Raw genomic sequence first — 27,579 nt, 5'->3', positions numbered from 1 at the left:
ATCTCAAATAGAACAGAGATTTATACAACATCTCATATAATTCGTCATCTTTGTATTTTCGCATCGCGATTCCGATCTAAATGACTTAGTACCGAGCAAAAATGCTGGGACGCCTCGCTAAGCGCTTGCACGCAGACTGAAAGTGTACAACCCGCAAAATAACGAGCGGAAACACATATATCCAGATGAACCACCCCCATATCAGTCGCCCAGCTCCGAACCCCATTTATGCACAAATTGGTATCTGTCTAGCCTCAGCGCGCCCGAATCTCACGACCGATACATTTTCACCACCGCCTCAATAGGCTTCCTGCACACCGGACACCCATTCGAATCACCAGCACACTGCTTCGCACATGCGTAGCACGCAACGACATGGCCACACTTGTAGAATAACGCGTCGACTTCTTCAAAGTAGCAGATCTGACATAGTGCCGCCTGCTGATCTGCTTGCTGCCAGTAGGTGACGCCTTTTCCCCAGCGCTTGTCGTTCTCGTAGCCTCCGACGTAGCGGTTGCCAGTGCGCTGCTCGAGAAACTCACCTTCGCCGTGCTTCATGTCATCGAGCCAGCCGCCGTTGTACGTGTCGCCGTTTTGGTAGGTCATTTTACCCTTCTGCCCTGATTTTTGACCTGCTACGAGTGGTCCTTCGTAGGTATCGCCGGCCTGTGTGATGAGGGAACAAGCTGTACCGTGGCGTTGACCTTGTACTAGCGGGCCTTTGTAGTAGTCGCCTCCGAACTCTGCGATTTCGACTGATTCTTGAGTTGTTAACGCTGCGACGGGATGGCGGCGCTGGACCATAGCTAGGTATCGCACTAGCTGCCCAGGATCCACGAATTTCGCTTCAGCTTTCAAAGCTTCCATTTTTGTTTCGCCTAGATGGTCGCCAACGATGACCTCGCAACAGTCTAGTAGTGACGCATCTTGGAAGGTAGACTCAAGGGAGACACCAACCGTTCTGTATGTGCCCTCGCGCTTCCAAAGATGGAAGCTTTTCTCGTCATCGTAGTTCATCTGTTTGCGAACCATTGTGCTGATATTTGTGTCTCGAGGGACCGTAAACGTACTGTGAGCTGTGAACTTTTGTTGCTCAGCATCAAAAATGTGCAAAAATCCATAGACATCAGGTATGCGCTGCGTAGGCGTGGCTGGTCGTGAGTCAACAGCTTCGTCTTCGCCATCAGACTCCGCCTCTTCGATTGCGTTGCTGTCATTCGATGGCTGCTCAGATCGTTCTGCAGCCTCGAGATCAGCTGCTATCATTTGTGAGATTAATGCAGCATCTTCGGCCGATATATCGCCCTGCGCGGGCTGTATGAGAACGATTTGATCATTGCCAATGGGTATCGGTATACCAGCGGGCAATGGAGGCAGGCCGTGACCTAAAATTGTCTCGTTATTTGCAGAATCGGCAACAGTAGACGTGTGCGCAGAGGCATCAATCAGGTGACCATGGACAACAGGTGGAATTGACTCGTTTGCTTCTGCTACAGCAAGCATTTCTCTCATAGCATTTTCTTGGGCAGCTTCGATCGACGCCGGCTCTGACGGTGTTACAGGAGCATCTGGTGTTGAAGGACTGTGGTCTCTAACCGTCTGAACAAGTGTGGGATGAGATTCTGCGGGGAGAGTCTCTACTATACTCTGAGATACTGGTACGATAACAGCAACATTGTTCTCTGTTTGTGACGATGCAGTATCATTTTCAACACTGGCTCGACCCGTCGTCGCGTTCTCCAGGGGCGCTAATTCATCGGCTTGTTCGTTGTCGTGAGTCTGAAGACTTTGCGTTGCTGGTTCTTCGTTCGATGTTGCCTGTGTTTCTCTTGTACCATCCGTACCTGGTTGTTCGTGATCAGGTTGGTTGGTTGTTGATGCGGACACCACCTCAGAAGCAGCAGTTGTTTCCAAGTACGCATCGACTGCCTCCCGTACAGATGCTTGTTCGGCATCCGCAGCAGCGGCGGTTTCGCTTGCAGACGATGATCCAGCAGGCTCTACATTGGGGTTGTGCGATTCGCTTTCTTGTGGCTCAGCAATTTCAGGTGTTATTACTGGTTCTTCCGGCGTTGGCTCTGGTTCAGGGGGCGCTTGGATATTGATTTCTCCTAGTTTCATGAACCGCTCAGCGAGCTCGTCTTCTGCCACTTCATACTTTCCTGGTAACATTGTGAACCACAAGCTCAAATGCAGGCTAGTATTGAGACACGAACGCACTGCTGAATCGGCAGGAAGCACGTACATATAGCCTTTGGACATACCACCTAAACGATGGTGGTTCATAGCCCAGAGCTTGAAGGCTTTCTCGTCGACTTGTAGCATCTCAGCTATCTTCGCTTTGATGTCGGCAATAGTAGCCTGTTTATGAGCCAAGAAGCGCTGCCAATACTGCTTTTGTTTTGCCTTTTCGTGGCTCTTTAATCTGTATAGATCAAGCTTGCCTTGTTGACCACCAACTGATTTGTCCCAGAAAAGCTCGATCGGAATGGAGTCTCCATGCTCTGGTTCGTCTGGCTTCTCGAACATGTCTGCGTTGTTGTTATATGCTTCATCTAGATGGAATTTCAACCAGTAGGGTAGGCGATATGTTTCGAGTTCTGACAGGAGATAGTCTGACAAGCAACTTGTGCGTATATATAGTGCTGTATGTGCCGTCTGATGGTTAATTGTGGCCTTCTTAAGCTCAGCACCTTCCAGGCCCTCGTACTCTGCTAGACGTTTCTTAGTGTAAGAGAAGACCTTGTTACCATTGCCGTCGGAGAAGACAAGCCATTTACCTCCAGGTCCATGTGGCCGCAGCACACTGAAGAATTTGCCGGAAGTTCGATCGCCATCGTGTACGGTAAAGCCATACAAGGTATATTTTGCGTCGTCCACGTCAGCAAACTTGCTGAGGTCGAGCACTTCATTAATTCGTACACGATCGTTGTGAAGCAGCCACTCTCGCTTGGTGGCATCGAAGCTTTGTCGTTGAAGTGTCAGAGGTAAGAAATTCGGCAGTGGTCCCTTGAAGTGTGCTCTCTCGAAAGCTTCGTTGGCACTAGCTTGGAGATCTGCAACATTGTGAACCGGCAACAGAGGTATAGCTCGCAACTGGTCTTGACTACCAAAGACGTCAATCAGACCCTGGACAACTTTGTGGTCGCCTTCTGCTTCAATCTCTATCGAACGGCGAAAAGCCTCCCAGAACATATTGACATTGTCAAAAGACTCTCCACATTTTGTGATTTCGTGAATTATATTGTCGAGGCGCACATATAATTCCTCCTTTTTCATGTTCCGCATCTGAAAGAGCATCAACTGGAGATGTGCCATGAGCGGACGTGGTCGGGCTGAACTGTCGATGCGCCAAATGCCAGCATCAAAGTTCTGAACAAGCGATCGAAAAGGGGCAAGAAGCGTCCAAGCAATGATGCCAGCCGTTGCTGGGCTGTGGTACAGAAGACGAGTTCCGACAGGAAAGATGCCAGCCAAACCCTTCGCATCCCACTGGCTTTCACCAGCTGAAGAGTGCCAGAAAAGAGCTTTAGTAGGGTCGTCATAGATTCGAACGTAGGCATCGACGGCGATAGTGTCGTCTCGTAGTAAGGCTTGGCGTTGACCACGACGTCTTCGGTGGATCTCGCTCCAATGGTTGACAGCTGTATCCCAGCCCCAGTCGTCTTGATGAGGATAGAATTGATGGGAAGCAGAGGATGTGTAAGACGTACGTGGTTCTGTTGGATTATACATGACCAGGCCTAGCTGTGCAGAGATTCGATAATCTTGCACAGGTGTTGTGGTTGAAGCAGTTTCGGGTTGGTCGTCCTCGGCGCCGGAAACGCTCTCATCATCATCGTCATGGCTATCTCGACGCTGTCGGCCTTGCGGTACGCTTTCTGGCTCATGCTCAGTGGTTGTAGCATGCTCCTCTTTCACTTCAGCCAATTCCAGCTTGAGATCACACACGGGCTCGGTCTTGGAAAGGTCGTCATCAGGTGCAGCTTCCCAGGCCTTGAAGGAACCAACAAGGTCGTCTGCTGCGGCGGGTGGCTCTTGAGGAGAACAGCGGAGGTAGGCTGACAAGGAAGTCCTGCTCTTATTACCTCGAGGAAAAAACTTGATGCTCCAATATTTGCCGTCAATGCAGACCGAGGGCGATTGCATGATGCGAGCCCGATTGGGGCGTTCCTTCGTGCCTCTCACGCCCTTGATCACCCATGATAACCTTATCTTTTTGCTTGGCCGGTAATCTCGGTCGTCCAAGTCCGAGAAGACGTCTTTCTCGATTGCGTTTGGATCGGATGCATTGAGCTCGTGCCCGTCGGCCTCTATCTCTTTCAATTCTTCTTCGTCGGGAGCCGAGGTATCCTCTTCATACAACACCCATGAGGGAGTGTGATCTATGATCGGTACGTCGGTGTTGGTCAGCACTGGTGGTATGGAAGCAGGCTCGACCGAGGATTCTGCGTCCGGATCAGAGATTGTGGCTTGGGAGTCGGGTGCGAGGCCAACTTGACTTGATGGTTGTTCTGGATTTGAATTTTCTAGTCGGGACGATTCCGAATCAGGTACAGGTTGACCGCTTTCGTGCGCAGAGGACCTTGGGGTAGATATGGTGCCAGGTGTTTCCGTCGAGGTGCTTGAATCTGAATTTGACTCGGAATTGGAGGAGTCGTCTCCGTCGTGATGGCTCCCACGTTCGTTATCGTCTTCAGGTCTCGCAGAAATACTATCCGTTGTTTGCACATGACTATCCTGCTCGGGCTGGCCAACTACTTCCTGAGTCTGTGGTGCGACCTGTGGTTCCTGATTGTTCGACATGCTCGATTCGGAACCGGCTCGTTGGTTGGTAGTTACTGGGGATAGTATGGAAAGAGCGTGCTCGGGACTTGAGAAGTGATGAGGTCGGTGAGGGAGAGCTGATGGAGAGGTAGGCTGATGTTCTACCAGAACGGGTGATTGATGAGTGGACGCCATGGCCTGCTCTTAGTGACAGTTATTTCGCTTTCGAAGGTCTATTTTCACAATGCTCTTAGTGAAATTACCGAATGTGCTGCATCAGCGAGCGTAGCCTCTTGGTCGCTCTATCGCTGATGTATACAGGAACAGTCATCAAGCTATAGAGCTACATCGCAATCGTCCGTCACTTTGACCTCTGAACTGATGGTGAAGTGAGATATACAATGGTCGTGCAATGATTCACAAATTGAAGGCAACAACTCGTCCAGAAAGCGGTATAATGCAAAAAGTTCAAGTTGGGAAAGGCAGCAAGAACTTGAAGATGGTCCATGTGCCTGCGCTTGCACTGCTGCAGGAAGTCCGCTGCAGGCTGCACTTGGGCTCTTTTGCTCGATTGTGGAGGTGAAAGCGCGCCTGAGTCCACCACGGCGAGACCGCGGAACTCCATGAGCCAGACTTTGCTCCACAATGAGTCAGGCTTGTGGGTATCCGACTCGCGTTTGTCTTTCTACCCATCCTCCTAGAGTTGAAGTGCATCAAGTCCAGCACATGCAGAGGACAGTCACATTACAGCACGACTATTGGAAGATCATGGGCTTGTTGACACGACTCCAGACAATGGTTTCACAGCGCCCTTCTGCCACGAAAAGAGCTGCAGGATACGTGAACCAAAAGAGTTTCGAGCCTGCGGGAACGAAGACCCACAGAGCCGGGAAAGTGAGGCTGCCTTGCGATCTGTCCTGGATCACGCACGGCGAATTAGTGCTACCAAAAGCCCTACAAGTCTGGTATCACAATTCACTCAATAGTATCAACCTTGCTGTTCTTGCACATTCATCACGATGCCTGTTCTCCTGCGCTCCTGCTGCTGATACTTGGTATTTGTCTTCCCATAAACGATGGAGATCTTCATCTCGAACTAGTGATAGGGCTTGAGGCCGCTACTGCGAGACCCACTGTCCCAGAAACTCGACGGTTAATTCATGCTCTCCATTATCGACTCTCTTTACTCTTGTTGGTCACAATTATGCTTTCCTCTCTGCCTTTGATCTTAACACAAGTCAAAGATCATTCCTTTTAATGGCCGTTCCCTATATGAACCAAATCAGCTCGAGTAACCATCAGTAGAGATGCATTTCCGTCGACTAGCTCGAACACTACAAGTTGTTTGATTGGTGAGTACCTGTCCACCGTTCAAGGAGTCAGAACCTAAAGCAGCGCCTCCACCTGCCACCGTGCCTCGTGCAACTACTGTACCACAAAAGCTTCTTTTACAGAGCTAGATTCAGCCCGTTGCAAATGTTGCCGCGACAATAAGAGGAAATGCGACTGTGGCCTCGACATAAACCTAGCTCCAATGTCAGTAGGTCAAAACCGTCCCAACTTGGTATTCTCACCTTGACACTCTCGCCATCTGCTTTGATCTTGCCCCAACTGACTGCTTCGTCAGGTCGAGCCCCTGCATCGCTGCCATCGAATTCTTGCGCCGTATTGACAAACACTGCGCTTTCCGCACCATTCCGCATCAAGCAAGCGTTGGCAATATGGTGCTTGACCACCCCTCCACCTAGTATGATCATGCCGGCCCGTTTGGCTCGCACCGCCATAGTGTTGATCCTTCGTATGTCTTGTACAATGTCGATGTTGAGCTGCAGAGGTGACGCCTTGAAGGAGTGGAAATACAACATGTCGCCCAGGCTTCCGTCGGTCAAGGCAGGACAGAAGACAGGTATGTCATTCTTGTATGCCCAGTAATACACCGATGACTCGTCGTCGATCGCTTTGCCAAGCCGGTGAATTACCCTGGATGGTGTCCACATGTACCTCTCACCCGTCTTCTTGAAATTCGTCTCTTGTTCCTCCAGCATTTCGTCGAGTATGGGAACCACCCAATCTTCGAAAGCACAATAGTTGTTATTGGGCACGACCAAGTTGCCAATGCGATTCAGACCCTTGGACCGCAGAACGGCGCCGGAGGTTGAGAAAGAGCCATGGTATGTTGGTGCCAAGCATTTGATCAAGTCTTCTTCGATGCCGCCTGCCGTGGTTACGATGGCAGAGACATGCTTGTTCTGGACCAGATATCGAAAGGTATCGCGAAGGCCTGACGAAATCATGTTGGATGTATATCCGAGGAAAATGGTCGTGCCATGACCCGTCTCAGGATCCTTCCACCGCCTCTACTGGAGCAGTCAGAGCTGCCTCGACGCTGGACATCAATTTCATCAACAAACCATATCGTTAATTATACGTATTGCGTCCCCAATCGAGCTTGACTGGAAGCCTTGGTTTGACAGATTTAGCACAAAATCGGAAATGATAGATCGGGATTCAGTAGGTAAGGCAGCCCAGTCAATGCCCTTCACCTCACGGGCATCCCCTGCAACTGGCTCGGACGGTACTAGTACAGCCTCGGTGGCTTTAGAAGGAGGATTTGAACTCGACATCGTGCCCCTATTAGATAAGAAGAACTTGGTCGTAAAGTCTGTGCAGTAAAAACGGTTATGGTGTGATTCAGATCGCAAGATCAGTACTGCTGGCTCTCTCGTGCACGATAGAGTCTGTTACAGAGGCAGAAATCTTGAACAGAAAAGCTTGGCAGGTTTGTTCTCCACACACTATACGGCATTACGGTTAGCCCTAAGACTTCTACCACGAGCCTTTGTGTGGTCCAACACGTCGCAATCTCAATCAATGAGTGCATGCTTGCCTACCGATGTACTCAGAGAATTTTGTATAGAAGAGATCAGGTCATCCATGGTGTCTCCATCATCCTGTCATAATTCTATCTAATCTACAGGACTCCTTCCATGACTCGATGCATTTGTCGCAACCTGAACAGTACGGTGGGCTAATCGTGCGTCATCTGCTAGTAGGAGATTTAAGCCAATGGATCAAACCGATGCGCTTCGGGAGAAGGTGCATGCTGTGCATTGATTGGTCGATGACTCGTAAATCTGGCCAGACCGAGCTTGAATGGCTGAAGCTAAAAAGGCCCTGTTGTCCACTACTCATGACTTCAGACACCTCAGGCACGCTCCACCACTGTCTGCTTCTGCCTCGCACTTCGCACTTGTTTGCAAGCTCCACCCAGAAAAGACGCCAGCTGCCAGGTGGATCCGATTCTCAGTTCTCTTGGTTCCTTGTGTTGCTTTTCCATCCTCGTCCTCCCAAAATCTGATTCCGTCACATTGACCACTGCTGTCGACACTCTTTCCAACTCAGCAACATCGTCGATTGTAGTCGGAACATCATCGTGAACACTACGTTTGTTCGAGCCGCTATATCCAAAGTACTAACTTGACTTTCACCACTTCGCTGTGCAGTTCTACGTTGCACGATACCAATTTCCGACACGCGAACACTCCTCCTTCATCGCATCGAATATATCCTCAATTACTACAAGAACAGCAGTAGTTGCATCTCTAAGTACAAGCTACTTACCAACTTCATCAACGACCATAGGATCAGTCATCAAATTAAGGAAGCTTTGACCCCAAACACAGTGTTTATGCGTATCTGATCTGAGGCTCGGCAGGAATCACAACCTCCAGATTTACGTGTCGGATTCATGAGGCGAGAACCTCTTGAGCAACAGGGCTGCCTATTCCTTTTGTCAAGCCGCCGCACATTGGCTCCATCGGCTCTTCCTGGAACTTCAGAGCTGCAGGCTAGAAGCTGATTGGCAGTTTCACCCACAACACTAACTTTCAACCTTGCCGACACCGATGCATGCGCTAGTCTATATTCGTTGCTAGTCACAGCCTTGTCACTCGCATGTCTCAACGCTACCCTCCGCCTCGTGACAGATCTCCGCCCCGACAGTTCGATAGACGAAGCTCCAGCACTTATACTCCCCTCGCCGTCTCATCCTCCTATAGGCCTTCTAACGAGCCTCCTCAACCGTCTTCAGACCGTCTGCCACCTCGGGGTCCACGAGCTGATTCTTTTCGAGGAGGATTCACTTCCGCTCCACGTGGTCGTGGCGGATCATTTGCACCAAGAGCCGCTAATTCCTGGGACCGTGACAGAGAACGCGATCGCGAGCCCAGAGCTCAACAAGGTGCCTTCCGTCGAGATGATGACCGCTCGGACTGGTCTCGTCGCGACGATAGACCACCTGCTTTCAACAGGGACAGGTCATATGTAGGCCGCGAAAGGTCCGCTTCACCAGCTCGGCCGCGTCGCGACTCTAAAGATATCATTAATCCTCCTTTCAGCAGGGCTCAGGACCCAACGCCTACCTACTTTGGTGGCAGTATACGTGGTAGTACAGACCGAGGACGTAGTCGTGGTGGATTGGATCGTAGTCGTGGCCGGAGCTCTTTCATTGGCGATCGCGAACGAGATCTCTTTCCTAGCAGAAGTCGATCGCGTGATGGCTGGCGGGATCGAGATTTTGAACGACCAAGAAATGTTGGTCCAGATGTTGACAGGAGTGGTCGTTTTGAACGTCGAGATTACGACAGACCAACAGAGAGAGATGCCCGGTCTAGGGATCATGATATCTGGCAACGAGATCATTCACCTGGTCGCAACAGTGTTGGCAATCGTGCCGTATCACCCGGGGCAACGTCCTCTATCAGCCAAGATCGAAAACTTGACTACGACTTGATCAGGAAACCCTTGACATCGTCAATACTACAGGGAAGAGACGCAAGGCGGGAGACCGAGGCGGATTATTTCACTTCACGAAACGACAATAACCGACGCGAGCTGTCATTTCCTCAGCCTGCACCCACTCAAGCTGTGCCTCAGAGCTCTTCTCTCGGATTGGATTATGGTCCGCCTCCACCATCAGCCCCAACTACAACACCTTCTGCGCCAGTAGCTGAGAAGCCCTCACAACCACCCAAGCCGTTCAAAACAGAGCCTGCTTCCACGACGCTGCCGTTTCAACCACCGAGTGGACCTAAAGCTGCACGCACTGCGCCCTCTGCCAGTACGGCTCAAGTGCCTCAGCTGCCTGTCCAACAGAGTGAGGTAAGACCCAAGCCGGAGAACACTAATCGTGTACGTCCACAATATAACGACACAGCCAAGGATAGCTTCAATGACCCTCCAAAAGGCCCAGCGGCAGATTCGTCTGTTGAGCGTGTGTCTTCGGTATCTGTACACGCTGACCGTCCTCTGCCGTCAAATGTGCCTTCAGGTCCTCGACTTGGCTCCGGACCCTTGTACAAGCCGAAGACTTCACCTATTGCACAGCATGGCTCTTTGCCTCCCGTTCAATCGAAGTTCAATCAAGACGTACGCAGCATACCTAATGCGCCCACAGGACCTCGCAGTGCGTCGATCCTGCCACCGTCTGGCCCTCGGGGCTCTCTACCTATTGGTCCTGCAAGCTCTCAAAACAGTCCCTCCTCTGCATCTTGGAGACGGCCACAAATAGAGTATCGACCTCAAAAACCCTCGATCATGAGCCATATGAACAGGCCACATATGAATGAGCGTCCGCCCCCTTCGGCCGTACAACTATCACCCGATCAATCGCCTAAAGCAACCACTAGGCAATTACCACCTACAGAAAGACCTGTGAGAAGTAGTACGATCAACACGGAGAAGAGGCAAAGCCCTGTTCCTGAATCTGGGCGAGACACGACTACCCTTCTTGACACAGAGATGTCCGGGCCAGCTTCTGAAGAGGAATCTGCAGAAGATGAGCCGGAAAGCGAGCTTGATGAGACCTCTTACGAAGATTCCGAGAAGAGACATGCACGGGAAATGGAGTTACTCAAGGCTAAAATGCCGTTACCCTTGTTGGAGGACTCGAAAGTCGTTGGTCTGCTAATTAGGATCCAACTCCTTGGAATGATCGCAGAAGGTCTCGTTCCGGACGATGTTCAAACGACAAAAGACGTGAAGGATGTCCAGATGAGCGATGCACCAGCAGAAGGTCTTCCTTCGCCGCACGAAACGTCTGAAGAGACACAAACGCCTCCTCTCATGCATCCCAAGCCTCGTGGTCGTCCTCTGAGAGAGCCACCCGTCAATCCCATACCGACTCCGCCGATTGAGGAACTTCCTTACCTGCAAAAAGCTTCTGACGCCGTTGAAGTCTTTGACGAACCGATCGAAGATGAAGTAGAAGAGGAAAAAGTCACCACACTATTGCGAACACAGTTCGAACAAGAAGCGTGGGAGGAAAAGGACGACCTTATTGAACTATCTGACTTCTATCGCCAGAAATTCCCAGAGTGGAAATACGAGATTGATAAGTATGAACGGATGAGAAGGGACATTGAGGCAACGCCAGATCCAGGGTCTCCTGGCGCTCAATCTTCAGCATCGATCCCGCCCTCAGTTGAACGTCTTACTGGTAGAGCAGCACGAAATGCGACAGAGTTTGACATTGAAAAGGCCATCTTAATGTCGCAGCAATCAGCAAGAGAAGAGGAAGAACGACGTGAAAGGGAAGCCGCTTCAAACGCAAAGCCCAACTACGAGACGGAAGCTTTTGTGCCGGACATGCTAAAGCCTACAGAACGAGATTCGTCTTGGCGCTTCAATGATACCAATCGTCTTGTGCCTACCGAGCTTGCAGTAGAACTGATGCAGTACATACCTCCTGAGGATGATTTCACGGACGAGGAACAGAGCAGATTCATCACTGCTTTCTGTCAAACACCGAAAAAGTGGGGTCTCATTGCCGACCAGATACCTGGCAGGACGTACCAGGAGTGCATTGTTCACTACTACCTCACGAAAAACGAGGCCAACTACAAGGAGATATGGAGACGTTCGCAACCGAAGAGGAGAAGAGGACGTGCTGCAACGAAGCCCAGATCTACTGCCTTGCTCTCAGATCTGGCCCTAAACGAAGATCCCGAGACCACGCCTGCACCAGTCACAGACAGTGGCCGACCAAGAAGAGCAGCTGCTCCAACTTTTGGTGATATTCCTGATGTAGACCCTGCAGCAATGCCAGCCGCTAAGCGTCTTGCCATGGCACCCAAAGATGCGGGTGAAGCTTCAGCACCGAAGCCGAAGGGAAGGAAAGCAGGAACAGCGACCAAGATCAGACGTACAAAAGCTCAAATCCTGGCTGACAACCAGGCGGCTCTCGCGGCTCAGAACAATCTGGATGGCTCACCTGCCAAAGGTCGTGCACGTGCTATATTGCGAGCAGAACCCTCCAAACCTGAGTCCGTCTTGCCTGTTACCGAACCTCAACAATTGACTCCAACTATGCTGCCACTTGCTGCAGCACCTGTGCGGCCACGATCACCTCCACCACAAACCGTGACCAGCTACTGGTCTGTTCCTGAACAACAGAAGTTCAGACAATTGGTTGCGTACTATGGTCGCGACTATGCTAAGATAGCAGATTTCATGAAAACAAAGAGCCAAGCCATGATCAAAAACCACTATTCAAGAAAGGGTGATGCAGAACTAGATCGACTCGCTCAGATTGCCGAAGAAAAGGTCGCCCGGGGAGAATCTTTGGGCAAGGCCCCGTCGCCTGTTGCACCTGCCAAACGCAAATACGACCCAGTACCTCCGATCGCTCCGCTAGGAAGACCCACGACAGGCAACACTGAAGCACTCCTCGACGTTGACCGGTCTATGGGTACGACAAAAGTGTCATCACTTGTGGAAGATTTTCCTGCGAACACTTTACAACGTGATCCTACTGGTAACATCGTCACCAAGGCATCTCCACATGGGGAGATACTGCAGCATAGCCCGCTCGTGTTGCCCCTACAGGCGAAAGTTGAGGATGTGGCTCGTGAGCGGCCATTGCTCGCACAGAAGATCATGTCAGGGCCTCAACGGGGTCAGTTCACTGATGAAGCATTGCACTCACATAGTCAGCAACGACAACACCATAACGTCAGCGATTACATACCTCACCATCATCCTCCACAATTAGTTGACCTCAGAGCAGCGGATGTCGCAGTGTCCCAGACACGAGACATGGCGAGTCAGCCTCGAGATCACCTTCTGCATGCTCAGTCAGGATCGCAGCTTCCACGCTATAGGGGTCTTGAACCAGATGGACCAATTAGACAAGCACACAGCCGCAATACGAGTCTTGTTGGAATGCCTACGACTCTTTCTGAACCACATGCTGTGGACTCGATGGCAATGCAACAGGAGAGGAACAGGCTGTACGGTATAGGTATCTCGCAGTCACCTCGGGCTCAACCTATGCAAGTCAGTGTGGCGCCAAGGCCAGAAGCTTTTCTAGCATTCACCTCCGCGCAACAGCACTATCAGCAGCCACCACCACAGCAGCAGCAGCAACGTTCGCCAGTAAAGCAAGAACCACCCAAGCCATTACCTGCCAAACGCTCTAATGTCTTTGACCTTCTTAGTAACGATGAGCCAGAACGGCCGGGTAAGCGATCATCCACTGATAGTGTGCGTCCTCCTCTGCAGACTCCTCCTCCACATACAATGTCGCAGGCTCAAGCGTCGTTCACCCCTCGCATGCAAGATGATCTGATCACCCGTCCAAGCTTATATGGAGGACTTGGCCAGCATCCAAGCCATAATACTATCAACGACATTCGTGGAGCATATTCTAACAGCCCTGCACCCCCACATCGAGCGGAAGCTTGGCTGGAAAGGTTTGATCCTCGACAATCCTTGGCCGATCGCTCAAGCAATCCATCTCCATTGCATGCACCGGTTCCTCGGACTCCATTGGCAGGCTCTAAGCCACTTGGACATGGCCCTGGCGACAGCCTTCGGAATATGGACCCTACAGCTCGACTGAGTAATCTTGGACGTACTCAGATATCGTCGCCTCCTCGGCAGACCTCCACGCCCGTGCCACAGTTCAGACCTGCATCCGCTGCACCTCAACAGCATTCGAGAATCTCCTCTCTGGGTTTCGGTCAAACTCATCTAGGTCAAGATTATCGCGGGTTGCAACCACAATCTCAACAGAATCAGCAAGCCCAGCAACCACAACTGCAGCCCGCTGTTAGTCATCCCCAGTCCGCTAGCGGAACTCCCATGTCATCAATGCATCAACATCACCGCGGACAGATGTCTCAAGACTATGGATCCAGGAGGCTCACAATTCAAGAACATAAGGCTCAAAACGGGCTTGATCAGTCTCGGGATCCACGAGAGGTTGTCGAGCACAGGTCTCAACGAGAGGAGAATGCACAACGAAGTACACACGAAGCTCACCATCGACCTATAGCACTTCCTCCTCAATCGCATGAGCCGTCTCGTACAGCACCCGATCGCCGCGAATTCTACCGACCAGAGTCTTTGAACCACCAAGTGCCGCCTCCACCTCCAAGGACTTCTCAACTTGGTTCGTTGAACTCAGGCTATGGTGCACCTCCGTCGCGTACATACAACAATACGCCGCCATTGGCAGGCTATAACACCGAGCATCGGTCAATTGCAGCAGCAACTCACAACCAGCACGCTCACCATCACCACCACAGTCTGTCGGGTCAGATAGGTCCTACCTCGTCACAGCAGCAGCAGCAACAGTTACCTCTTGGTCAGAAACCGTCAATGCAACATCACCGTCACCATCATCACCAGCAAGGTCTTGGACCTCCACCGCAACCTCATCAAAATCTTGCACCGCATGCTCACCAGTCACAACCTGGCATGCATCAGCAACCACCTCCGCCTCAGCAATACCGCGAGCAGCCAAGGTTTGGCCAACCACAAGGAATGGCGCCGCCTCAAGGCCATTTCAGAAATTATAGCCAAGGCGGCGACGAGCGGAGATAGAGTCTCTGGACAGGCGCTAGTAGCTGCGACGATCCGATTGATATACTGGACGATGACGATGACGACGACGATGACGATGACGACGATAAAAACCCATGTCACGATGAGACAACGAAGATAGATCACGACTTGACTTGTGATGGGGAGGCGTTGCACGCAACGAGCAATGGTTTATGGCAGCAGCACGAGCACGAACAGATTCTCCCACTCAAAGCATCATTATTGGATCAGCAAAGGTGCGGAAGACTATTACTCAGTCGTGCCTCGACTGCTTACATATGAACATTGGAGAAAAGTCATGTACGATAGAATAGAGGAAGCAGAAGTGCTACGCGCTTAAATCCACCGTGCAGCCGCGGTGGTGGTAGATATCTTTTCTTCCTCTTATATACTTCGGGTTATTCTTAGCTATGTATGTAGTACAGTATGCGACGTACAACACATATCAAGTATCCAAAGTCCATGCTGTGCAAACATCGCGCTGCTGTGTTGCCTGTATTAAATGGGTAATTATTTACTTCACAAATCAAGTTGTACGGTGATAGTAGTCGCGTGACGAGGAAGAAATAAAATTGTGACTTTGGATTCTGCCAAAGTCTATTTTCACGGCCCGGGAATTTCCATGGCTTTAGGAGCATTTCGCAGTGTTTTCAGAACTGTCCCGGGTCGGTCATGCAACGTGTACAAACAGGACAGGTAAACAATTCGAGGGTATCTGATCTGAAAAGTCCCACAGCTAATGTCTACGAAGTAAGAAGCCGAGACAATGGACCATAGAGCAGTCTCATACACATACGTAGTTCATGTCCTTCCTGATTCCTCTTGACAGCTCACATTCTTTTCCCTAATAACAGGTCCAACACCAAATACACAATGAGTACCTAAAACATACAGAAATCGAGTTCGCTGAATTGACTGGGGGTATATAACTGCCGGCATAGCTGTCATAACTCGTAATTGTGCTAGCTTACCTGCACGCTTGCTGAAAATACGATCTAAGAAACAGAAAACGAATGTCGAATAACCAATTCTCCCGCACAAGAACCATGTCAGGTGATGAAGCAAGGGATAAAAGGCCAGCCTTTACAGCTCAGGGGGTTTTCACCACTGCCTGCCTAACAATTCCTTGATAACCCAGGGCTGAGACGTTGTGATGCTCATGGTTAGAAACGATTCTTGCCAGACTTCACCTGAATGGGAATGCCGCCAGATGGTCTCCTGTGTGCAGTCGTGTTGCTGACCTTTGCAGCAGCTTGTCTATTGAGACGATTTGTTCTCCATCTTTCGTAAAAGATCTCACGACTGGCTTCCCGCACCTCATTACGCCATTCGCTAAAGACGGCATCCTTGAGCTTGACGAAATCGCAATGCTCTGAACTGTACGGGTCGGCAAACCCCCAAGGGAACTGCCTACCAACCGGGCCATTCTTTGGATCCAGTGAGTATCGGTCCGGGCTAAGAATGGACATGGGAACATATCCGCTATCCAACATCTGGCTCGAGATAGATGTTTTGGACACGGTTCGATTGTGAGAGGCCTTGTGCTTCGTACCACCATTCTTAGAGTCGACGTTATCCGAGTCGTCGCTTCTGGGAGAACCTGGAGGACTTACGTCTTCACCTTCCTCATGGTCGTTGAGATCGTCCTCATCCGCCTCGTCAAATTGATCGTCACTGTCTGCAGCAGCGACATTGAGTGCCTCGAGAGGATCGAGGCCAGCTTGCTTCAGGCTTTGCCAGACCATTTGCTTCAAATACGCCATATGAGCAGTTGTCACAGTGTCGGCTTTACTGATTATCGGCACCACCGTGGTTTTGCCCTGGAAGCTCTTCAGCACTTGCAGCTCGAAGTCCTCATCGAGTGCACCGATGATGCGAGACGGTTTGCCGATGCGTCTTGTGGTGGATGAACTCTCCTGGGCAGCTTGCATGTTTGTGTCGAGGCGGGAAGGGTCGAGGATCATGAAGACGCAGTGAATTTTGGTGTCACCCACGCCGGGCGAACGTACGACCTTCATCTCTTCTGCAAAGGTTTCTTCGAACTTATTTTCCACAAAGCTGGTCAGCTCGCGTAGCTGCAGGTCAACAACACCTTTGTCCAACCCCTGCGAGTCCCAAAGGGTCAACCCTACTCTTTCGTTGTCCACTTCAATCTCCTGGTAATGATGAGTGAAGTTGTGATATGACTTGACTATCGTCGTCTCGCCAGCTTCGGAGGATCGAGGAGCTTGTTTTCTGGGAGGCAGGGCCAAGGAAACCTTGAGGAAATCGATGAAGGATGTCTTGCCAGAGTTTTTGGCCCCTACAACGAGGATACTGATGAATTGTTAGATATGCGCTCGGGAAAGGCAACTGAGAGGGGAGAACTTACTTGTAGGGTGTAGGGTCCTTTCTCCTGCGTACCCTTCTCGGACTGTTGACTGTGCTGGATGTACTCTGGGCATAACTGTAACGAGAACGATGGGTCATGCTTTCCGCCCTAGCATAAACATCGGCGGCACTATTCTGCAGGGCTGCTGGCAACGGTGGAACGGGAGGGATACCATACGCCCCGTGGGCAGTTGAAATTGGTGACATACTAGACATTGGGTTGTAGTTCTCGCCTCCAAAAGAGTCTATAACAGGCTGAGGACTGACAGTTGGCAATGCAGGAGGAGTGTCTGAAACCGATGGACGACGCTGACTATCCAAGCTCTTTTTGCGTAGTCGAGTAGTGGAGGGCTTGCGTTCGCCTAGGAGATCATTGGACTTTGTCCGCTTGATGAAAGATCCAAAAGATGTAGTGCGTCGCGCAGGATCGGCACGCTCAGGTCCAGGTTCGTCAGTCATGATTGAAGCGAAACGATCGTACTGGAATCGACCTTCGGAGAATTTGGGCAAGTCGAGGAAGGCGCGCTGATGGGCGTCGCTGCTTGTGGACTTGTTGGACACACAGTAAGAAGGCACGAGATTGCAGGGTTGCGGCAGCTGGTCGAGCAGGGGACTGCGACTGTCCGGCCGTCGTAGTGGTGTAGACCTACACTCTACAGTAATCTCAGCAATCGAAAAGCGTCACTTGCTTACAGCGAGCGAGTAAACAACGCATAGGCGACAGCAGCATCTTGCAAGTTTCGTCGCCTTCAAGATCGCGCTCAGCGACTTACTTCTCTTACTCGTATTGCACGATTCTGGGGTGCGTATGCCTTGACGCGGTCTCGGGGACTATCAATAGTGGTTGCATCTATTATGGAACTACGGGGTATTGGCGTTTAGCAGGTGCATGATAAGCCATTTAGGTGAAGCTGAAGCTTTTGGCTATTGAATGGGCTATTTTATCTTCGCAAACTTGGCTAGAGCAGAGCTTTGATCACATCTCGTGTAACGTTCAGCGAAACCCTGCGCCATGTTACTCAGGTCTATATAGCCTGCGCCATATTGATACTCATACATATTATTCTCTTGTGCTTCATGCTCCTGGAGCGACATTCTGACTCCACATATGTCAAAATTCCCATTGTTGCCACTTGCAAGGACTCTTGTATCCATCTCTTAGCTGCCGATTGCTGTCGATCATACGCTAAATGCTGATCTGTCGACCACTAGCTTGTGCATAGTGCATTCGGGCATCAAACTATTTCCTCGCGAGCTCCCGCAGTAGTTAGGAACACAACACTTCGGTATGCATTCCTCATACGAAGAACTCGAGCTCAATCGAGCAATCACCTGTTATCGACCAAGTTGGGGCACGGCGGAGTTCTTTAAGCATGGTTTCGAAACCGAAACTGGTGTGGTTGCTTCTCATGAACAGGAGGTTCGAGCTTTTGCTGAGCCATGGAAAATGAACTGTGCTGTATTTGATAGTACGTCCATTAAGCTGAGCCTGCCAGGCATCCTCGACCGTGTCGAACAGCTCGTCCATTGAATTTGTGTTGAACGCCACAGGAATGGCACCATCAAGCTCTTTGAAACGAGTCATGACTGTTGTCGCAGAGACGTCGTCAACCACAGTGACAGAGCTTGACCTGCTAGTTGTTGATATAACTGACACTGTACTAGACCTTGATTCTGTCGAAGATATTGATCTTCTCTTTGACTTTGATCCTGACTGCGACTTTCGTCTTTTCTTACTCTGTGTTCTGTGGAACTCTTCCTGGAGGAAAGACTCCGAAAGCTTCTCGCCTTTCTTGACATGATTGTGCTCCACCTTGTCCATCTGATAAGGGTATAACTGCCGATCACTTCGATCTCGAAACGATCGAAGAGGAGTGTCATCGAAGAAGTCGTCGTGAGCACTGCCATTGACCGATCGAGAACTTTTGTTTGTTGGTCTTCGGTGTGGTTTAGAAACTGTTGCAACCGGCTCTTTGTCATACCTCTGATCGTAACCTCTCCAAACAAGGTAGCCTTGGTCGCTTCTACTGTAGGAGACGATATACTTGATAGAATCAACGGGATCGGGGTACTCCTAGTACCCAAAGTCACTACCAAGCCATTGGCGAAGTACTAATTCGACTTCTTTGCCCGAATTTCTATCTATAACAAGCTTTGTCTTTCCACTCTTGTAGGAGATGCAAAAGGGAGGAACTTCGCCTTCGTACATCTCTTCAGCTTCTCCTATGACAGTGGCGATATTGTAAGTAGGGGAGAGAAAGTCTTCAGCTCTTGGTGTTGGTCTGAAGACCTCGCTAGTATCATCCTCAGTAGAGGCTCGTGGACGCCGCTCTGCCGCAGCTTCGAAAACATCTTCAAAATCACCTAACGGTCTCTTTGCGTCCTGAAGCTCGTCAATGTCTGTGACGGAATCATTGGTTGATAATCCTATGTCGTGACAAGCTGCATCGAATGCAGCAGAACGACCCGTTGCCGTAATTTCGCCAAGGTCATCCTCAGGCTCTGAATCTGAGATACATCTGCTCGGTGGTGTTGGCGAGCGCTGATTGATAGAGGTGAATCTCGTTGGTTGTACAGTTTGTAACGAGTCGTCTTCCGTAGACGGCATGATGGACAGAGCAAGCATCTGGTGACGATGCAACGGTGTGTAAGTTAGCAAATTCCGAAGCTTGGTTCAGACAGCAAAAAATGATGCCTGATTGAAAGATTTGGCGTGTAAGGGAAGGCACGCGTTCATACGTCCCGAAGTCGTACCTTCCATGACTGACCAAAACGCGGACCGGACATGCTTGAATTATCGAAGGCGCCCTCCCGAATGCTTCAATGCCTCTTATTCAGCACAGAAGTCTTGAGAGGCAGCCGTTCTCCCATCCAAATCGCTCTTTGCGTGTGATTCCTTTCCTCCTCTGCATCTCCCGCCTCAGTGTTCGGATGTATCAGTACACTCAAAGGACCCCTCTCGATAGCCAACCACGACACAAACGCCCCAAATTGAGCAGGAGTAAAGATATTTACCTCGAACATCGCAAGCAGATGGGGACCTACTGGACGATCCCAGAATTTGTAGATGCGAAGCTCTGGGAATTCGCGACGGATGCGCTCCCGGAGAGCACGAGCGAAACTGGTCTGCTCGTCGTCGTAGTGGTTGTAGTATATGTGAACGTCGAAGCCACCACGAATACCGTTGTCGAGACCGGATGTGAATTTCGAGTAGGCTGGGGAGAGGATGCCTGTCTGAGGAGTTTCTATGGATTTGTCCGGTTGTTGTATTTCTGGTAACGGTTGTAGATTCTCGTATCCAGCAAGAGGCCAGGGATATGTGTACTTTGCGGGATCCATGGTATTGTTTGAACTTCAACGGTTCGGCAACAGTTTGCTTCGCTCGTGACAGCGAAAGTCGTCTTCTATATACATGCTGACATGTAGTCTCTCATGGCGCGAGCATATTTTCACTACCTTGTTACTTGCCGGCGGCTCATCGCTTTTACTAATCGGCTTACTTGGTAGTGCAAAGTTTGGTCAACGAAGGGCGGAAAGGCCCCGTCTTTACTCGGTTGTGTCTGACTTCGCTATTACGACCATTTCGTTGTCGTCCAAAGCCCATAGAATCTGGTATCATGCTTACAAGGACCATCGGATATGATTTGTGATCAAGTATGCTCGAGTATCGCCGTCCGCCGTGGCAGACATAGCAATATACTCTATTCAAAAACCTTTATGCCTCACCTCGTCCCCAAACCGCGACGTTGCCACTACCTTTGACATGATACAACCACTCCCCTTCTTCGAGATCTTTGACTCCTTCAAAAGTTTCACAAGCACCACCTTTGCTGACTCTTACACTTCCACTGACCTCCTTGCTCTGTCCAGTCTCCAGTGGCCTTAGTTGGAACACCCACTGCGCTCCATACGCGAGAGACCGTGCCAGGCTAGCATGTTCAGTTTCCAAAGGTGTAGCAGACGAGTCAGTGTTATGCAGCAATGCACTATCGGCAGCACAAGTGACGATGATATTTGGTGCACGCTGTTGTAGATTAAGGAGCATCTGCTGAATGTCGAGAGCAGTAACGGACTGTTGAGATGCAAGGAGGAAGTCAAGGCCATCGAACAAGATCGTGGGACTCGATGTGCTCCGTTGTGATAGGACTTGAACTGCTTTGTCGAGCGCGTTTCTGAGACTTTCAAGTGTCAAAGATTCCAGGCTGATAACATTTTTCGATGTCTTTGGACTCCCGCTCAATCCATCTATGTAGCACAATTCACCTGTGTCAAGTGCGTTCTGAACATTGAAACCCTGAGCAATTCGTCAGTAGCTGTAAATTTTGTGTGTTTTTTGTAGAACCTACGCTCTTCCCAGCGAGCTCTGACCAGAAATCTAGTGAGCGCCAGATACTGACGAGGATAAAATTATTGCCTGATGTATCTGTTGAACCATCGTGATGTAAACCAGCAGGTATACGTTCGTCAGATATGGCAAGTAGAAAACGTAATAGCAGCCAGTTCGCGGGAGTATCAAGGACAGATGTCAGAAGCGTTAACGACTGGCCATAGGTACACTGTTGGATGTACGACGTTAAGGCTGGCGGTATTTGATTCATGTCTAGAAGATGAGAACATACTCAAATGAAGAACTACGGATGAGATGTATGGTCTTGGCATATATCCCTGTGAGAATGTTCATGATTGACTACAACAGACATATACAGTGGGTCGTCTGTATGTCCAGTCGCTCAACTTTTGCGGCGTAAAGTACGACATGTATTGCTGTAGTTGCAAATGTCTGTACCGTCCGCGTTGATAGATCTCTCCGTCTTGCCTGCGGTTTGACTCTTGCGTTTGCACCAAGGCCTTCCTTTATTCTGCAGCCCTTCTACCTCGACCGCAATAACATGGCTGATAATGTACCTCGTCACTCTCCTGAATTTGGTTCACCCATATCAATGCAATAGCCTTCTTGTTTCTTCATCACAAAACACGAACTCCACAAATCTAAGAAGATGTTGGACCTCGTGCACCCTTTGGTGTACCTAGAATCGAAAGTCAGTATTCTTCCACACCACGAAACGTTACAATGGGTGCGCATACCCAGTTGGAACCCATTCTTGAATTTTCGGTTGATGATGGACAAAGATCGCATACGGCCAGTTCCTTCAATCGCCTTGTCAGCATTGTTCACAGTCTCTTTTGCTTCCCAGAAACCCATACCAGTTGTCTTTCTCCTCTTAGCCTTCTCGCCCCAGTTGAATTTCCTCGTCTTGGCTGCTGGGTAGCCGCAGTTGGAGCAGGTGTGCTTTTGAATGTGTAGGGATCGTCTACCGCATCTTCGGCATAGAGTGTGTGTCTGAGCCAGTGTCAATACTTTGTTCCTGCTGTATTTCCTCGAATCCGCTGACCTTGTTGTGACGTTTACCGAAGCTGGATGTACCCTTCGCTGTTCATTTTGTTAGCCAGGAACAATGACGGTTTGCGGATGTAGTTGGAGGGAAATCGATCGTGGATTTTCTCATAGGCGAGGCGAACGTACTCATCTTGACAGTGGTATCGTGTACGGGCTATGGTCGTCAATGTGGTATGTCAACTTGTCGTTGTCTGTTCCGCAAACTTTCAAGCAATGCCGATGGTGCGCGCCAAGCACTGACAAGCCAGGCAGGAAAATCTGAGATAGTGGGCTCAAATTCAGGCATCAACGATCTCAAAGTACTGGCAGCGAATATTTGCAGACTGCAGCATTTTGTATCGACAAGGACACATCACTAATACTGTCGAAACTTGTCTCAATTTATGGTTAGGTAGTGCGACTGAAACAGTTTGGTCGATTTTTCTACAGCGAAAGTACATGAACGGGGTTTAAACACCAGCACCACTCAATAATAGGTGGTTTTGGTCGTTTTCTCCCTGAACGTATCAACATAACTCCGATCATCCTCTTCCCTCTCACGCCTTCCTCGACTTTTACTTCTTGCACGCTGCGGCGCATACCTGGCGTTGTCACGCTCTCGTCGATCGTAGTAATCGTCTTCAGCCACCCTACCACCCTTCGAGCTATAGCGGTAGTCCATGCGATCTTCTTCGGCATCATAATGATTGAGATATCGTCCCAGCATTGCCGCTTCGGCGCCAGGCTTCTCATGAAATTTATCACCAGCATAATGCCCATCAGTGTCTTCGTTCCTGAAGTTGATACTTCGTGACCTGCGTCGGTGAAGACGCTCTTCTGGTGTGTATGCGTCGGCCTGGAACATTGCTGATCTCATGCTGGCGCCACCAGTGTTGGCGGTCATTCGCCCACTGACTATAGTGGCGTTGTCTCTGGGTGGTGAGACCATCACGTAGTCGTTGTCGGGAGGAGAACGATTCACCTCAGCACGAACTCTGCCTTTGGGTGTTTCGGCTGCAGCATAGAAGGACTCCTTGGAAGATCTTGGTTCAGCTGGTGCTCGATCCGGAGGCCCTGATCGCTCGACGAAAGTAAAGTCATCTTCGTCTCTTCTCTTTGTGGTCATCGAAGGTGTGTAAGCCACTGCTGCCTCGTTATCTGCCATCTTCGCGGAAACTCTTGTTGGAGCTCGATCCTGACGTGCTCCAGACATGTAAGGAGCCGAAGCACGTTGATCGTCGCGTTCTGCATACGCAGCTCCGCTTGATCTATAACCTCCACTACGACCGTAAGCTTCAGGTGCTGGATCGTTGTAACGGTCATTTCGATAGCCACCAAACCCTCTGTCAGGTTCTCGTGCTCTCGACCCCGAATATATGTCCACGACGTCTGCATCTCTCATGTCAACTACATACGCACCGCCCTCATATCGTGGTCGCTCAACCTCGTAATCACGATCTTTTCTGCCATAATATCGATCATCGTATCTGCGACCTGAAGGTTTCTCAGACCGCGCCGCTATATATTTGTTGTTATCTTCATATTGACCCTGTCGAGCACGTACCGAGCCAGCCTCTCGGTCCATAGGCGCTGTAGGACCTCGAGTCATGACTTGCGACTCCTTCTCGAGTCCAGCAGCCGTCACCGAATACGTTGTCTTTGTCGCGCTTGGCCGAGGCAAGTCTTCAGGTATCTTGTCCACTACATCCTCTCGAAGTGTCTGTCTTCTTATAGGAGCTTCATATTCACGATAGTCGTCACGATATCGAGCGTTACGTGCCTTTGTCTCTGCGACTGCCCGTTTTAGTTCTTCTCGGTCTTCTGGGTATCTGTATGGATCGAGCGCTGTCGGCAGGCGTCTTCGTGCCTCTTCGAGACGTGCTTCGTCGTGGTCGACTTCGCGAGTCTTGTAACTGACGCGGTAGTTACGGTCTGCCATGGAGGCTGGGTTCGTGAACAACGGTAGAGTAGATTGGGCTTGTGCGACCTCAAAGAATGTGATCGGAATGGCGATCAAATTTTCTAGAAGAGATTGTGTCAGTGTTTCGCGGTAGCAACTTCAACGATACACAGCAAACTCCTTTCTATAGCCATGCAGAAAGAAGGGAATAGCGAGACAAAGGTCCAAGAGGATCAGCCGTGAACTTGGTTGCGATAACCATGTAGGACGATGTCACCGTGCAGCGAATGCCGTGCACAGGAGCACCAAAAGTCATAGTAGGCTAGACTGTCACACATGCTTTTCTTGTCCAATCTCGTCATGCCCTGCTATAATACTGTACATGCAATCAGGAAGACGAGAAGTGCATTGCTGCAAAGAAAAAAGGACTTGCGTTCCGTAGTTGAGACTCCAACCCACTTTACGGCGTCACTGGCGCCTCGATGTGGCTGCAGCGACACAAGCGGAAGCAGGCTAAAAGCGACTAGTGAAAGAGCGCTGGTTAAATCTTAGAAACTTCTCCGTTAGATCGAACGTCGCATCTGGAATAAAAACTCCTACTTGTATGCAGCTCGAACTCCTCGCGTCCAGGCTGCTGGACGCTGAATGCACCCGCGAGGCTACCAAGCACCAGATTTCCTACCCATGCAATTTCCAAACAATGCCAACTCCAATTCGAATCAATAGATACCGAGCTGCTGCAAAGTCAAGCTCAACGAACGTCAAGTTCGGAAAGCTTACATCACAGCACACCCACCACTTCTAGCTCTTCTTCGGTTAGGCCGCCTTGAGCCATTCTCAAGACCACTCATGTCCTCAGTCTCGGTGCCTGTGCCAACACCTTCAGTGTCGTGTACAAGGCCCGCTGTATCCTCTCGAACTCGATTCTCAGCTTCCCTCTGTCGCCTTCTTCTACGTCTTGCTCCCCAGCCATGGCTGATATTTCCAACCTCTTCGGTAGCCACCATCCACTCCGCCCATTTATTCTCAAGCCTGCTCGCTGCCACCCATCGCGCGGTCATGCAGCGTTGATAGTGTGCATCGAAAGTCGCCTGCCAGATGTGGAAGGCCTTGAGATGAATGATCTGGGCAGGGAAGAGTAGGGTTTGTATCTCAATGACACGTTTGATCTCCTGGGATGCTGAGGCCGATGCAGCATTTGTGATTGACTCCGTTTCGCTGTCTGTCGGCGGAAGGTGTGTCATGAGAGATTCCCTCACAACGCTCTTCTTCCTGCCCTGCAGTACTCGGCAATTTCCTTGCATGATCTCCCGAACTCCTGCCCAGGTGACATTTGCACAGTCAAAGGCAATGAGTTCCAGACCCTTTTTAGGGCGAGCCCCTCGCTTGAGGAGGTTGCCTCGTTTGCGCACCTGTTCGCTTGCTTCCATGAGTGCAAGGTCCGAGATTCGTGTGTTGTCCAGGCACAAACTCTTGAGCTCAGGACAGGACTTCAAGATCGGAAGCACCCCCACGTCACCCATTTGATCACAGTATGATATGCTCAAATGCTCGAGTGTCTTTGCAGCTGGTGACTTAGCGAGTCGAATGAGTACCTCGTTCGTCAAATGCTCGAGCTCTTCAAGTTCGAGATGTGTCAGCCTGTTCACGCTCGACATAACGTCAAGCAAAGCATCATCTGTTAGGCTTGAGACTTTACAGAGCTTCAATCCCTCCAGGAACGGTACATTGTGAGCCAATGCTCTCACGCCCCGATCGGTCAGTTGTCGACATTCTGAAACGTCCAAGTGGCGCCATCGTCTCGGCGGGACCGTAACGCGATCTGTAAGGACATCAACCTGTGGATCTACACCTTGCACCATAATCTCCAGCACTTCGTCCGTGAGACTATCACATCCTGCCATTATTAAGCGTTCAAGGTTGTTTCGCCTGAACATTTCCAGCGCAAGTTCCGTGTCGTCAAGACCTCTTACCTCACTCACTCGAAGGTCGGTGAGATTAGGACAGCTCTGAACGACCTTGAGAAGGCCTCTGTTATCGCAATTGGTACACCAATTGATGTTCAGATATTCGATGTTGCGACAATGTGCTGCAATGATCTTCAACGTAGCATTGCTCACCTGCTGCATGCTGGGCATGTTCAAGTGAAGTAGTTTTGGATTCCTGAGCAGGAAGAAGTGTATACTCGATCTTTCGATCTTGCAGCCTTCGATGCTAAACGTTTCGAGATTTCGACATTCTTGGTTGGTCATCCGGGTACCTAAACTCAACCACTGATCTCTCAGCTGAACGCATCCTCTCAGGTTCAGGTTCTTTACAAACGCCCCAGCTCTGAGCATGATCTTCATCAATGCCTCGGAGGTGATTTTCTGATAGTATGTTTGGCAGTCCAGTACTGTCCATAACTGACCATCGAAGCACATCTCTTGCCATGATCTCGAGACAGCAGACAACCTAACAATCTCTTTCGGAGGCAGATAGCTCAAGATCTGGATCCTAACCTCTTGGGGTAGGTCTCCCCAGAAGTTGAAGTTCTCTCTTTTAGGTAGGGGTTTCTCGGATATCTCGTGAAGGGGAGTTCTTGCTGGTCTCAGCTGCAGATGTTCAGCACTGCTCGCAGCCGAGCCAAGGTCAAAGGGTCGGAATCTGGAGTGACTATCGACGTAAGAGGAGACGCTAGTGGGCGTACCAGGTGTACCTGGAGGTGTGGCATATGCAGACGTTGACACTTGAATAGGTGGTGAGATCGAGCTGCCTTGAGGCGAGGAACCTAAAGAAACGCAAGATATTGAAGCTTTGTGGTTAGGCTTGTAGACCTTCTCACTTGACCTGGTCCTGCCCATTTTCGCCAATGAAGGTGACGACGACATGCGTTGAAGGCCTTGAAGCAGACGCTGTCGTCCCTTGAGCTTCGGCGGCTGTTCTTGCGACATTCCTGCAAGCATCGGACTACCGGGAGTGGAAGAACGAGGAGAAGGTGTCAGCAGCGATCGTGGTTCCATGGTCGCACCCGTGAATGTATAGCTTGCGGTAGAGCAATACCACCAGTGTGCGGGGACTGAATCCACGTTTGCTTGTTCTGTCTCATAGACTCATATTTTGGTCTGGTCCTACGATGCTCCAGCCCTTTGTGGCTTCAAAGACATGTGCTTTGCTGGTTTACAACACAGCTGGATCACAGGCACAGCAAACAGTTTGCAAACGTGTAATGATGATACCACGGAGTAGTTCCTAGCTCCAATCGCGAGGGATGAATTCCGGTACCGAGGAACGGGTGGTT

At 50.3% G+C, this 27,579-nt stretch overlaps 7 protein-coding genes across 7 annotated transcripts; 1 reads left to right on the top strand and 6 right to left on the bottom strand.

The window, feature by feature from the left end:
* Positions 1-270: 270 nt before the first annotated feature.
* Positions 271-4,806, bottom strand: LTR64_004033 (uncharacterized protein; the record flags this gene model as incomplete). The annotated part of the gene is made up of 2 exons (XM_064898381.1): positions 271-2,162; positions 2,265-4,806. The coding sequence occupies 2 exons, from the start codon at positions 4,804-4,806 to the stop codon at positions 271-273; spliced, it is 4,434 nt and encodes a 1,477-aa protein (XP_064754338.1).
* Positions 4,807-6,229: 1,423 nt separating this feature from the next.
* Positions 6,230-7,061, bottom strand: DYS1 (Deoxyhypusine synthase; the record flags this gene model as incomplete). Its single annotated transcript, XM_064898380.1, has 2 exons — positions 6,230-6,292; positions 6,342-7,061. 2 exons carry the CDS (start codon positions 7,059-7,061, stop codon positions 6,230-6,232), a joined length of 783 nt encoding a protein of 260 aa, XP_064754337.1.
* Positions 7,062-8,721: 1,660 nt separating this feature from the next.
* LTR64_004031 (uncharacterized protein) lies at positions 8,722-14,652 on the top strand (the record flags this gene model as incomplete). Its single annotated transcript, XM_064898379.1, has 1 exon — positions 8,722-14,652. One exon carries the CDS (start codon positions 8,722-8,724, stop codon positions 14,650-14,652), a length of 5,931 nt encoding a protein of 1,976 aa, XP_064754336.1.
* A 1,163-nt stretch (positions 14,653-15,815) lies between these two features.
* LTR64_004030 (uncharacterized protein) lies at positions 15,816-17,481 on the bottom strand (the record flags this gene model as incomplete). Its single annotated transcript, XM_064898378.1, has 2 exons — positions 15,816-16,968; positions 17,024-17,481. 2 exons carry the CDS (start codon positions 17,479-17,481, stop codon positions 15,816-15,818), a joined length of 1,611 nt encoding a protein of 536 aa, XP_064754335.1.
* An 838-nt stretch (positions 17,482-18,319) lies between these two features.
* LTR64_004029 (uncharacterized protein) lies at positions 18,320-20,361 on the bottom strand (the record flags this gene model as incomplete). The annotated part of the gene is made up of 3 exons (XM_064898377.1): positions 18,320-19,096; positions 19,172-19,648; positions 20,068-20,361. The coding sequence occupies 3 exons, from the start codon at positions 20,359-20,361 to the stop codon at positions 18,320-18,322; spliced, it is 1,548 nt and encodes a 515-aa protein (XP_064754334.1).
* A 2,525-nt stretch (positions 20,362-22,886) lies between these two features.
* LTR64_004028 (uncharacterized protein) lies at positions 22,887-24,338 on the bottom strand (the record flags this gene model as incomplete). The annotated part of the gene is made up of 1 exon (XM_064898376.1): positions 22,887-24,338. The coding sequence occupies one exon, from the start codon at positions 24,336-24,338 to the stop codon at positions 22,887-22,889; it is 1,452 nt and encodes a 483-aa protein (XP_064754333.1).
* A 737-nt stretch (positions 24,339-25,075) lies between these two features.
* LTR64_004027 (uncharacterized protein) lies at positions 25,076-27,301 on the bottom strand (the record flags this gene model as incomplete). Its single annotated transcript, XM_064898375.1, has 1 exon — positions 25,076-27,301. One exon carries the CDS (start codon positions 27,299-27,301, stop codon positions 25,076-25,078), a length of 2,226 nt encoding a protein of 741 aa, XP_064754332.1.
* Positions 27,302-27,579: the final 278 nt, after the last annotated feature.

This window comes from Lithohypha guttulata, assembly GCF_036872675.1.
Source record: "Lithohypha guttulata strain CCFEE 5908 chromosome Unknown scaffold_3, whole genome shotgun sequence".
Lineage (NCBI taxonomy): Eukaryota > Fungi > Ascomycota > Eurotiomycetes > Chaetothyriales > Trichomeriaceae > Lithohypha > Lithohypha guttulata.
This window is presented reverse-complemented; position numbering and strand designations above follow the sequence as displayed.